This window comes from Canis lupus, chromosome 35, assembly GCF_048164855.1.
Source record: "Canis lupus baileyi chromosome 35, mCanLup2.hap1, whole genome shotgun sequence".
Classification (NCBI taxonomy): domain Eukaryota; kingdom Metazoa; phylum Chordata; class Mammalia; order Carnivora; family Canidae; genus Canis; species Canis lupus.
Window position 1 is genome coordinate 1,872,016 of NC_132872.1, and position 13,890 is coordinate 1,885,905.

The 13,890-nt window shown below is 44.3% G+C and overlaps 1 protein-coding gene across 1 annotated transcript in view; it reads left to right on the top strand.

Moving 5' to 3' along the window:
• The first annotated feature begins 11,856 nt into the window (after positions 1-11,856).
• The window catches only part of UBXN7 (UBX domain protein 7), a 55,845-nt gene continuing 53,811 nt past the window's right edge, over positions 11,857-13,890 (top strand). Inside the window, exon 1 of the mRNA XM_072812224.1 lies at positions 11,857-12,014. Coding sequence (XP_072668325.1) covers positions 11,942-12,014 — 73 coding nt within the window. The 5' untranslated portion in view covers positions 11,857-11,941. The remainder of the gene's footprint in view (positions 12,015-13,890) is intronic.

Below are 13,890 nucleotides of genomic sequence, written 5' to 3' on the forward strand. Positions count from 1 at the left end.
TATGAAATGGGCAGGGAGGTGGACACAGTTCAGCCCGTTAAAGGGGTATAATATTAAACACTCCCCATAACATTAGGACCCCTCTGATAAGAGAGAGAGAACCAGAAATAAATATGCTTTCTACCTCCTGTCACCACAGGGCTGCATGGAACTTGCCTTGGAGATGGGTAGTGGAGAGGGGTGGGGCCGTCTGTGAGAACATGTAGCCCCAGACCAGCTCTCACATGCTCACTTGCAGCCCTAATTCATATCACTTGTGTGGTGGTATTACATTTAACTAAAATTGCTCCCAGTATGGTGGTGCCCCTAAATGGGTGGGAGGAACCAAAGGAAATCTCCTTTAGAGAAACGTGCCTTCAGCTTAGACCTCAAAGAATTCCTGCAAATATTTTTGCAAGAACTGAGTACCTCACAGTAAAACAAAACAAAACAAAAAACAAGGCACACACACACGGAAACCCAGGTACTGTGTGTGCAAAGCAGTGTAAACAACAGATAGAATGAATAGATACTGGAATTATCAGACATGGATCAAAAAATAGCTAGGATATAGCTAGGATTATCATGTTTAAAGAAGTAAGATACTAGCCTGAAAGCAGCTTCGAGAAACAAATTGTTTTTTAAGAAATGACTAATCAGATTTTCAATATAAATAGAACTTACAGAAATGAAAAAATACGGTAATTAAATTTTCTCAGCTATTTGAGGTGCCTGGCTGACTCAGTTGGCAGAACAGGCGACTCTTGATCTCGGGGTAGTGAGTTTGAGCCCCACTCTGGGTGTGGAGATTACTTAAAAAAAAGTAAATTAAAAAAAAAACAAAATTTTTTTTTTCTCAGCTATTTCATACAGGTTTCAAAATACAGAAAAGTTGAGGGATGGCTGAGTGGCTCACTTGGTTAAGTGTCTGCCTTTGGCTCAGGTCATGATCCCAGGGTCCTAGGGTCGAATCCTGTGTTGGGCTCTCTGCTCAGCGGGGAGCCTGCTTCTCCCTCACCCCTGCCCTTCCCTCCCTTCTAGTGTTCTCTCTCTCTCTCAAATAAATAAAATCTTTTAAAAAATACAGAAAATTTGAAAGAACAGTAAAACGAACACCTATATATTACTTAGATCCAACAATTAACATTTTATCACAGCTATTTTTTAGAATGCTGAATAATTTAAAAATAAGTTACAGACATCATATTTCACCTCTAAACATGTTAGAATGCATTTCTGAGAAATAATACTTCTTTTATAATTACAGTGTTGTCACATCTAAGAAAATTAAAAATTTCCTAATATCATCTCATACTGATTTCATATTAAAATTTTCAGTTTGCCCAAAAAAGTACTTTATAGCTGTCTTTTGGGTTTTTGTTTTTTTGGTTTGTTTGTTTAGATTGAGGATCCAATCAAGGCATTGCGTTTAGTTGTAATTTTTTTTAAGCTTTTATTTATTTATTCATGAGAGACACAGAGAAAGAGGCAGAGACACAGGCAGAGGGAGAAGCAGGCTCCATGCAGGGAGCCCAACGTGGGACTCGATCCCAGGACCCCAGGATCACACCCTGAGCCAAAGGCTGATGCTCAACCGCTGAGCCGCCCAGGCGTCTAACTTCCTCCTCCTCCTCCTCCTCCTCCACCTTCTTTTTTAAGTAGGCTCCGTGCGCAACATGGGGCTTGAACTCACAACCCGGAGATCAAGAGTCAGATGCTCTACCAACTGAGCCAGCCAGAAGCCCCTGTAACTTTTTTCTTGATTTTCGTGTATTTCTTGTAGTCTGAAAATTAGATCTAGAAGCTTGATTAGATTCAGGCTAACAATTTTGCCAAGAATATGTCATAGGTGATTCTGTGTATCTCCTAACACATCACAATAGGAATACAAAATATCAAGTTGTTTCATACTTAGGTAATATGAAGTATGATCACTTGGTTAAAGTGATGGTTTCAAGACCTCTTCTTCAAACTGAAATTTAAAAATTCCTGGACAGTTTATCAGATTCTTATAAAGTCAAACATACATTCACCATACCACCCAGCGATTCTACACTTAGGTATTTTCCCAAGAGAAGTGAAAACTTATGTTCACACAACAACTTACATACGCGAGTTTGTGACAGCTTTATTCATAAATTGCCCCTAACTGGAAACAACCCAAAGACCTCCAACTGATGAAAGGATAAACAGATTGTGGTACATCCTGACTATGAAATTTTACTCAGCAATAAAAAAGGAATGAAATACTGACACAGCAGCAACATGCATGGCTCTTAAAACACATGATGCTAAGTGCAAGAAGCCAGACTCGAGAGGGTATATCCTGTATGATTTCATTTGTAGAACATTCTGGAAATAATAAAAACCATAGGAATAGAAAACTCCAACCTTACACCAAAATACCAATTTTAAGTCTCATATTAGGAGATAGAAGTTTCCAGTGATTAATATACCGTTATACCACTGTCCTGGTATCAAGAAGCCTGGAGACAGGTTAATTGTCACTCATTCGGTTCTAGGTAAAGGTAGAATCAGAACAAAGGGGAAGTAGAGGAATATTTCCTCATGCTCTGAGTGAAGCTTTATGAATGGAGCAGACTCTGATGATTCCCTAATTAACATCCATTCCCCTCCTTCTTTCTTCCTAGAAGCACCAGACTTTAAGGAGGAATCCACCTTCCTCCACAACACCATATGCTTTACTAAACCAGTTATGTTTATCTCGCATCCCTTGGCAGGGATGACTCCAGGAACAAAATTGTGACTCAACTCAAACTGATAAATTCTGAAGCGAAATCTCCCCAGGGGACTTTTAGAAACTGTTTCTCAATTAAAAAAAAAAAAAAAAAAAAGACCTGTTATAAGAGATAAGGTAAGGAGTTCTTCCTCTGGATGTTATTGTATCTGAATGTGACCCTTGGAACTACTGCTGCTATCTTGCTGGCAGCACAGGACAGAGCTGAGACAGGTGAGGGGAAGTCAAGACAGAATCAGAGCTGGAGCCCTGTACTCTGGGGTACACACCTGCCCTAACTTTTCTTATTTAGGCCAGCTGAGCGGGGGTGTCCTGATACAGTACATAGAACCCTAAAGGACTTCATGCCTGTCTCACAATAACATACCTTTCTGAAGGCAGTCACACTGGGTCCACCTGAAAGATGCTGAAAAAAATCACCGAAATATTTTTACTTGTTGGATTTTCTTTTTATAGTTCCTGTACACACCACTTCCCAGAATTTGTCAGCTCATTTTTGTTTGGGTTTAAATCCAATCTTACCCCTTACGTTACAGACATTTGTCATTTTAACGTTGTCAAATTGATCATTTTTTCCCTTTATGTGATTTTATATCTTCTTTAAGAAATATTTCCCTTCTTTGATCAGGCTTTTGTGACCCCCTTGAAGGCTTTCCTCCCAACCACCTTGTGTTCCACGTGAATGGCGCCCCCTGGAGTGCAGAGTCCATGGCATCATCTGAAGTTGTGCCAAGCTGTTCCACTTGAAGTCTTTCCCATACTCCTATATTCTCTTCTGAAGGTCGTAAAGTTTTGTTCTTCTACTTAAATCTTTGATAAATATATAATTAATTTTTGTGTCTTATATGGAGGTGGAACCAATTTTATTTGGTCTTGTGGTCGTTGATGGGTTAATTCATCCTTTCCTTCACTGATCCGCGTTCAGCTCCCTCAGTGTCCACAGATGCCTATGTCTAGTCCCCCTCTCTGTCTGCAGTCTATTTATCTATCTCCCATCAATCCCTCACACATTCAGTTACTATTCCTTTATAATAATTCCTGGTATGCAGTAGGGTAAAACTTATCCCTTGTTCTACCCCAAAACTGTCTGGACTATATTGTTGGTCCTTTGTTCTTGAATTTTAAAATCGCCTTATTAAAATACTTGAGAAACTGTGGTATTTTGATTGGAATTATATTGAATTTATTAATATATACAATATTGACATCTTTATAATATTGTGTCTTCCCATACATGAATATAGATTTCTTCATTTAATGCTCATCAATAAAGTTTTAGCATTTTCTTCATAAAACTTTGTGCATTTATTTATTTATTTATTTATTTTTACTTTGTGCATTTTTGTTAAAACTATGCTTAGGTACATACTTCATGTGAACATTCTTAGTTGCTATTGTGAATTGTGTGTGTGTGTGTGTGTGTGTGTGTGTGTTTAATTACAGCTTCAGGGTCGCCTGGGTGGCTCAGGTCATGATCCCAGGGCCCTGGAGTTGAGTCCCCCATAGGGCTCCTTGCTCAGCAGGGTGACTGCTTCTCCCTCACCCTTTGCCCTTGTGTGTTCCCTTGGTCAAATAAATAAATAAAATCTAAAAAAAGTTAAAATGACAGCTTTAAGGTATTTGCTGCTTATGTTTAGGAATAGAGTTTTAAAATATGTATACTGGGGGGAGCGCCTGGCTGGCTCAGTCAGTGGAGCATGTGACTCTTGATCTCAGGGTCATGAATTCAAACCCCACATTGGGTATAGAGCCTATTAAAAAATAAAGTATATGGTTTTATATCCAGAAATATACCTGAACTAAAAGAGATAAAATTCTTTTACATATTTTTTCTTGCTTACTCCCAAGGCTAGACTTTCCAGTATATTGGTTCACTGAAATAGTGACAGAGTGCATACTTTAAATGTTTTATTAAGTATAGTGCTGTTTATCTGTGCTTTTGGTAAATATATTTTATTAGGTTGAAGAAGTTTCTTTCTCTACCTAGATTATTAAGAAGTATTTTTGTCATTGTTTTATGAAGGGATATTGATTTATACCATTGATTTTTCCATATCTGATCAAACGGATCAAATGGCTTCTCTTAGTTGCTCTACCCATGAATTACATTGAAAGATGTTTTTTTTTTTAAATTTTTATTTATTTATGATAGTCACACACAGAGAGAGAGAGGCAGAGACATAGGCAGAGGGAGAAGCAGGCTCCATGCACCGGGAGCCTGACGTGGGATTCGATCCCGGGTCTCCAGGATCGCGCCCTGAGCCAAAGGCAGGCGCCAAACCGCTGCGCCACCCAGGGATCCCCGAAAGATGTTTTTTTTTTTTTTTTTTTTTAATTTTTTTTTATTTATTTATGATAGTCACAGAGAGAGGGAGAGAGGCAGAGACACAGGCAGAGGGAGAAGCAGGCTCCATGCACCGGGAGCCCGACGTGGGATTCGATCCCGGGTCTCCAGGATCGCGCCCTGGGCCAAAGGCAGGCGCCAAACCGCTGCGCCACCCAGGGATCCCCCGAAAGATGTTTTTATTGTAAAATTATGCTTACATTCCTGAGATAAATCCAATTAAAAAATAAATATATATGTGCATGCATGTACGAGGGTATGCAACTGGCTTTCTAAATTTTTATTTAATATTTTTGTATTATTTTGAAACCTTAAATGAGGCTGAACTTTTATTTATTTTTAAAGATTTTATTTATTTATTCATGAGAGACACACAGATAGAGGCAGAGACACAGGCAGAGGGAGAAGCAGGCTCCATGCAGGGAGCCCGATGTGGGACTCAATCCCAGGACCCCGGGATCACGCCCTGGGCTGAAGACAGGTGCTAAATCACTGAGAGCCACCCCGGGATCCCCTAGGCTGAGCTTTAATTTACTGTTTTGTTTGGTTTTGATATTAAGGTTACTAGCCTTATAGAAGGAGCAATTTGTCCTCTTTGTTTCTCTCTCTGGAATAATTTGCATATCATTTATGCATAATAATTGCATGTTAGGATTATCTGTGTCTTAATTTTTTTTGATAGAAACCACCTGTAAAATCATCTGGATTTGGCTGTTTATTTGTATGCTGGATTCAACATCATTTTTTTAAAAAAGATTTTATTTATTTATTCATAGAGACACATGGAGAGAGAGAGAGAGAGGCAGAGATGCAGGCAGAAGGAGAAGCAGGCTCCTGATGTGGGATTCGATCCCGGGTCTCCAGGATCGCGCCCTGGGCCAAAGGCAGGTGCCAAACCGCTGCACCACCCAGGGATCCCTTCTTTTCTTCTTAATATAATTTGCCAAAGGATTTAAATTTTGGTGTGCAGATCCTCTGTTTTTTTTTTTTTTTTCTTTCCTTTATTGACTCCTGCATTTTTCCCTTCAAATTTCCCTAGGCTTACTCTGTTGTTCCTTTATTAACTTATTTTTTTTTTAAAGATTTTATTTATTTATTCATGATAGTCACAGAGAGAGAGAGAGAGGCAGAGACACAGGCAGAGGGAGAAGCAGGCTCCATGCAGGGAGCCCGACGTGGGATTCGATCCCGGGTCTCTAGGATCGCGCCCTGGGCCAAAGGCAGGCGCCAAACTGCTGCGCCACCCAGGGATCCCTAACTTATTTTTTTGAAACATTTTATTTATTTATTTTTACTTGAGAGAAAATGTGGGCGGGATGGGGGTGCAGAGGAGCAGAGTGAGAAGGACAAGCAGACTCTGTGTTGACTGTGGAGCCAGAGACAAGGCTCAGTCCCACAGCCCTGAGGTCATGACCCGAACCAGAATGAAGAGTCAGGTGCCCAACCGACTGGGGTACCCAGGTGTCCCGTCTTTTCTTCTTCACTGAATGTTGAGCTACTCATTTTCTAATCTTCTCTAATATAAATATTTAAGTTTACATATTTTTCCTTTAGGTACTGTGAAAACTATACCCCACAAATTTTGATGTATATATTTCCGTGATCCTTCAGTTTTAAATATTTTCTATTTTCCATGAGTGCCTATCCCCCTTGCCCCTTCAGACCCACTCGCTTCCACCCTCCTCTACCCTGCTCTCGGGCCCACAAGCTGCCCGTATAGACACCGGGGGGCTGCTGTGCCCTCTGTCTTCCGGTTGTTTCTGCCCGTGGGGATTCCTGGCAGGAGATGGAAGAGGAGGAGAGCAAAGACAGAGTAGTTGTTTCCTTGGTCTCTTCTCTGAGATTGCCTTAGGCTGATTATATCCCTCGACAGGTCACGCTTTGTAAAAGGTGGCCTGTCCTACAAATACAATTCTCTGTCCTTTGGGATTCTGGTAACAGCTCTCTCATCTCTTTGGACCTACAGGTTGTGACGTTTCTGCTGTTGCAAGTCCCAGATCCTCCACTATTCCTTGAGTCTCACGTTATCCCACCTACACCTTTAAGATTTGCTCCTTTATAAATCATTTAAATGACATCTGTTATCTGTTGGTACTCTGGATAATCCAGCATTTTTATTTTTATTTTTTATTATTATTTTTTTATCCAGCATTTTTATTTTGTCTTTGATCCAGAAGTTATTTAGAAGTTTATTTATTTTTTATTTATTTATTTATTATTTTTTTTTAATTTTTATTTATTTATGATAGTCACAGAGAGAGAGAGAGGCGCAGAGACACAGGCAGAGGGAGAAGCAGGCTCCATGCACCGGGAGCCCGATGTGGGATGTGGGATTCGATCCCGGGTCTCCAGGATCGCGCCCTGGGCCAAAGGCAGGCGCCAAACCGCTGCGCCACCCAGGGATCCCCTAGAAGTTTATTTTTTTATTTTTATTTTTACCTTTCCAGGTATATGAGTTTCTTTTTAAGTTATTTATTTTTTTAAAATATTTTATTTATTTATTCATGAGAGACACACACAGAGAGAGGCAGAGACACAGGCAGAGGGAGAAGCAGGCTCCCTCTGGGGAGCCTGATGCGGGACTCGATCCCGGGACTCCAGGATCACCCCTGGGCTGAAGGCAGACACTAAACCGCTGAGCCACCCAGGGATCCCCTTTTTGTTATTTTTAAATAATTTCTCTGCTATGTATTTAGAGAACATGTTCTTTTTTTTTTTAAATTTTATTTTATTTATGATAGTCACATAGAGAGAGAGAGAGAGGCAGAGACATAGGCAGAGGGAGAAGCAGGCTCCATGCACCAGGAGCCTGACGTGGGATTCGATCCGGGGTCTCCAGGATCGCGCCCTGGGCCAAAGGCTGGCGCCAAACCGCTGCGCCACCCAGGGATCCCGAGAACATGTTCTATATTATGATTCTCTGACATTTGTTGAGACATGCTTGCAATCAATTTTTATTTTGTTTCACATATGCTTGAATAGGGTAAGCATTTTCTGTATCTTTACTACTTTTGCCAAAGAGAAAGGGGTTAAGTAATTGCATATTTATCAAATTTCTTCTGTAAACATTAATTTTTCTTTAAATACCCTTGAGACCACGTTATTGGATGCATACAGGTTTAGAATTATTTTATCTTTCTGGTTGTTCTTGTTGTAATTATATAGTGACCCTCTTTATCTCTAATGATACATTTTGCTTTACAATCTATTTTAAAAAATGGGCTTGGCCCAGTGTAAAAAAAAATCTATTTTATTTGAAATTAATACAGCTACTCCAGTTTCATTTCCTTAATATTACCTCTATATATCTTTTTTACTTTTCCCTTCAACCTTTATCCTTATGTTTTAGGTATGTCTTGTGTCAACAGATGGATTTTTTAAAAAATCTTATTCATGAGAGATACAGAGAGAGAGGCAGAGACACAGACATAGGGAGAAGCAGGCTCCTCGCAGGGAGCCTGACAGGACTCAACCCCTGGACCCGGGATCACACCCTGAGCCCAAGGCAGACGCTCAACTGCTGAGCCGCCCAGGCATCCCCAACAGATGGACTTTTAAGAGCTATCTAATATAGTCATGTTTTTTAAACAAAAGAAATATTCTCATTTACAATCAAAGTGTAGTACATCTGTCTAGGATGCAAGGGATTTGGATTCTAGGCTCTATCCTACCATATTGTAACCTTGAGGAACTCTTTTAAACTCTGTATCTCAGGAGAGTCATGATAAAATGCAAGTGTTGAATCAGATTATCTTGACTATACCTTCTAGCTCATATACTCTGTCATTCCATTAAATTACAGTAACATGTTACAAATTGTCTTGATACAAGGAGTCTTAAAATCAGACCTAAAATTAAAAACAAAATCCTAGTATAATTTGGTGAAATAATTCAAATAGTAACTGATGTTTAGCTTTAGGATATTTGCTCTTTGTGTTCTAAAATTTTAATTTTTCATTATTCAATATATAATATTTTTGCAGTTTCTTTTCTGAGGATAGTCCATTTTTTAAAACATATTTCCCATGATTTGAAGAATGTATTTTTTTAAATTCACCCTTTTTTTAAAGATTTTATTTATTAATGAGAGACACACACGGAGAGGGGGGAGAGAGAGAGACAGAGACACAGGCAGAGGGAGAAGCAGGCTCCATGCAGGGAGTCTGATGTGGGACTTGATCCAGGGTCTCCAGGACCACGCCCCAGGCTGTAGGCGGCGCTAAACCACCTTCAGGGGCTGCCCTGAAGAATGTATTTAAACATATTTTCTTATGAATCTAAGGATCTTTCATATGCGTTAACAATTCAAAAAGGCTTTTCAAAGTTGTGTTATTAATTTCCTGCCTCATTTTATTTTTTAATCTCCACAAAATCTTTTCTAAAGTTGTGGACAGCACAAGCTTGACCACTTTTTGACAAGATTAATTGAAAAATCACATCATCATATCTGAATTCTAAGATCTTGGAAATAAATTTCCAGGTTCCGTAGTAACGGCAGTAATAACCGCACCTAGTTTTTGTAGTCAGTGGTATTATACCATTTTACCTGGAGTTCGATTTTACATGGTTGCCCATAGTGATACAGCCTTTAGGATTAAGGAAGGCCTTTAGGAAGGGAGAGGATAACATGCCTGGCTGGGTCTGTCATTGGAGTGTGAGGCTTTTTTTTAAAGATTTATCTATTTATTTATTTTGTTGGTGGGGGGAATGGAGAGAGAGCACAGGGAGGAGAGGCAGGGGAGAAGTCAGAGTCTTGGAGCCCGGTGATGTGTGGTTCTGTCTCATGACCCTGAGATCACGATATGAGCCATAGTCAAGAGTCAGATGCTTAACAGACTCAGCTACCCAGGTGCCCCATGGAGTATGCCATTCTTGATCTCGGAGTTGTGAGTTCTAGTCCCACATTGGGTACAGAGATTACTCAAAAAAAAAAAAAAAGCTTTAAAAAATAGTAAAAAGAGGTCAAACTGTTTCTTGCCCTTGTTTTCCTCTCCTTTTTTGCACTTCTGTGTCAATGTGAGTCAAACAGCTTCCCAAATCCATTACTGGTCCTTAGGATTTCTCAAACATCCAGAGAATTGAAGCAACCTGGAGGTGGTCCTAGGACCAATCTTTGTCATTTAACTGGCAATATTCATCAGGAGTCAGTTTTCTGATATATTATCAATCATATCTTCATCATATCAACCATATTTTCCTGAAGCTTTAACTCTATACCTGATTTGACCTGGTTATTTCTTAATTCACCCCAATAACACATTTACACACTCTTAGAATGGGTCAGTTTTCTTGTCTCATCTTTTACTGGACCATTTTCCTATGTAGATGAAAAATACGTGGGTAGGAGGTTAGAACCTAAATTGAGTCTCCTTAATTTTATTCTTATAGAGGGAGGGATCATCAGATTTGAGTGCACCCCATCATTGTTTTATTTTATTTAAGATTTTTTATTTATTCATTTGAGACAGAAAGAGAGAGAAAGCATGAGCGGGGAAGAGGTAGACTTCCCACTGAGTCCGGAGCCAGGTGGGGCTCCATCTCAGGACCCAGAGATCATGACCTGAGTCCAGGAAAGCAGAGGCTTAACCACTTGAGCCACCCAGGCACCCCTCCATCATTGTTTTAAAAATATAAAATATAAGTAATATACTAATAATATTTTATTTATTTATTTATTTATTTATTTATTTATTTATTTATTTATTTATTTATCTTTATTTAAAAATAAAAGAGAGGGGGATCCCTGGGTGGCGCAGCGGTTTGGCACCTGCCTTTGGCCCAGGGCTCGATCCTGGAGACCCGGCCTGTGTCTCTGCCTCTCTCTCTCTCATGAGTAAATAAATCTTTTTTTTTTTTTATTTATTCATGAGAGAGAGACACACACACACAGGCAGAGGGAGAAGCAGGCTCCATGCAGGGAGCCCGATGTGGGACTCGAACCCAGGACTCCAGGATCACGCCCCAGGGCGAAGGTGGCGCTAAACCACTGAGCCACCCGGGCTGCCCAAATAAATCAAATCTTAAAAAAAAGAAAAAAAATCTTTTAAAAGAAAGGGATAAAAGAATCCTCAAAGTCCCCTTTTGCCATCCCCTTTATTGCTCCCCTCTCTAGGGGTCACTAGCATCTTTTTAAGAACAACTTCTCGGTGCTCTTTCTATGCACATATACCCATGTTATTTATATATATATATATATATATATATATATATATATATATATATTTTTTTTTTTTTTTTTTTTTTTTTTTTTTTGCATAGAGGACACCTCTTCATTTTATAGGCGAGGAAACCGAGACCTAGAGTGGAGACATGGGTTGGCACGTTGACGGAAGGGAGGCGGACTGGACCGTCATTTATTCGAATCCGCTGCGCGTCAGGCTCCGCGCCGGTGCTGGGTCGGCCCGCGGCGCCTGGTCCTGGACTTCCCTTGGACGGGTCGTCGCGCTCAGGGTGGCTCCGCGGAGCTCCCTCCCGTGCGGCGATGCGCGATTTGCATTTTGACAGGAGCTGCAGGACACGTCGCAGAGCGCTTTGGAGCTGCAGAAAAAGACGGGAAAACGGTCACCGGCGGCCGGGTCTGCTGGTGCAACCGGCGAGGCCGGCACGCGGAGCCGAGACGCCGCACCTCCGAGGCCGGCCCGCGAGCGCTGCGCCCCAAGGGGCCGCGGGCCGCCAGCCAGCGCGCAAGGCGCTCCCGGAGCGGCCCGGAGCGCGCGTGCGCCTGCGCCGCCGGGGGGGCGGGGCGGGGGGGCGGAGCCTGGGGGCGGCCAGTGCGCCTGCGCGGACGGCGCGGCGAGGTGGGGGAGGGCGGCCCGTGTGTGTCTGTGTTGTTGTTCGGCGGCGGCGGCGGCGGCGGTAAGATGGCTGCCCACGGGGGCTCCGCGGCGTCCTCGGCGCTGAAGGGGTTAATCCAGCAGTTCACCGCCATCACCGGTGAGAGACGCGGTTACCGGAAGGCGGGGAGCGGGGCCCGCCGCGGGCGGCCGTTGTGCCCCGGGCTGCCCCGCGCCTCCCTGCGTGTCTCCCTCGGGCTCTGCCGTCCGCTCGCGTCCTCCCTCCTGAGGCGGCGGCGGCGGCGGGTGTCGGGGTTCGGGCGGGAGGCGGCCCCCCCGCCGCCGCGCGCACCGCCTACCTCGGTGTCGGGGTCCGCGCGGCGTGACCGAGACGCCCCCGCGCGCCCCCGCCGCCCGCCGGTGCGCCGGGACCCGGGGGCTGGGCCGAGCCGGCGCGGGGACCCGGGGGCGGGCGGGCGCGCGGGGGGGGCGCCCCGGGGCACCGCCCTCCGCCTCCCGCATCACCTCCCCGGCCCCGCGCGGGCCTGGGGTGCCGCGCATCCTCGCGCCGCGCTCCCCCGCGCCCCGGCCGGGTCGCCCTCCCCCAGCCCCCGCCGGCCCTTCCCCTCCCTGGGCCCCTCGGAGCCGTCGCCGTGGCCCTGGCGTGCGCGGGCCCTCCCGCCCGAACGGCGAGGCCGGTGGGCTCGGCAGTGCCTCGCCGGCCCGGGGGGATGGGCCGCTGCGCCGAGGGCGCCCGCCGAGGACTGCCTTCCACACCGAGGTTCTCCGAGAAGAACGAGGGGGAGCCCCCCTCCCTCCACCCTCACACAGAAGGCCTGCACGAACCGTGGGTGGCGTTTCCCACCTCCCCATAATAAAAATCATAAAGCCTGGGACGATGGCGCCGGAGCCTCCTGCTGATAAAATAGGGATGGCGGCAGAAACTTCTTGGAGAGAAAGTCAGCTTCGGGGGTGTCAGCATCCCCCAGATGTTCGGCGATTCTTCTCCCTCTGGACCCCCCTCCCTCTCCCCCCGCCCCCCTCCACCCCTGCGAAGGGCACACGCAGATCCTCTTGCCGCCTGGAGGAAAAGGCCCTGAGCCATTCTGCGAATTCTCCTCTACGCCTTGTTTCTCTCTGATGGTGCTGAACTTTTTTTTGCATGAGTTATTAGAGGGCGGAGCAAATGATGAAGTTCTCTGTGGAGTGATTTGAAGGGGAAGAGTACTCCATGTGCCTGAGTGTGATCTCGCCGTCCTAGTTTTGTCATTTTGGAAGGAGGCTTGGAAATGTTCGTGGCCTCCCCGAGCAGACCCGTGCCTCACCCGGCGGTTTGTTAGGTGCTAGGGAAGGATTCTGCTGGTAATGGAGCTAAGAGCCCGATGTGTAAGAGCTGTCTGGTCGAGTAAGATTTCACATTGTTCTAACCAGACAGGCCGTATGCAGGTTGCTGTTTTATCCTTTAAAGCTTCGTTTGGCCTTTTGCTTTGCAATGACTAAAGGCTTGATGCATTATCTCGCTGGTGGGCATGAAACCTCGCGTCAAAATTGGTGAAGTAAAATTCGCAACAAAATTGGGATGAAGGGGGATCGCTAGGTGGCTCAGCGGTTGGTCGCCCGCCTTCGACCCAGGTCGTGACCCCGGGGTCCCGGGATCGAGTCCCGCGTCGGGCTCCCTGCATGGAACCTGCTTCTCCCTCTGCCTGTGTCTCTGCCTCTCTCATGAATAAATACATAAAATCTTTTTTTTTTTTTAAAGGAAAGTGTTTTTTTTTTTTTTTAAGATTTTATGTATTTATTCATGAGAAACACAGAGAGAGAGAGAGACAGAGACACAGGCAGAGGGAGAAGCAGGCTCCATGCAAGGAGCCCGATGTGGGACTCGATCCTGGATCTCCAGGATCATACCCCAGGCTGCAGGCGGCGCTAAACCGCTGCGCCACTGGGGCTGCCCGTAAAACCTTTATAAAATAAAGTACTTGACTTAGTATTGCTTCTAGAGTAGCGGCAGAATTGGAATCGGGGGGATCCCTGGG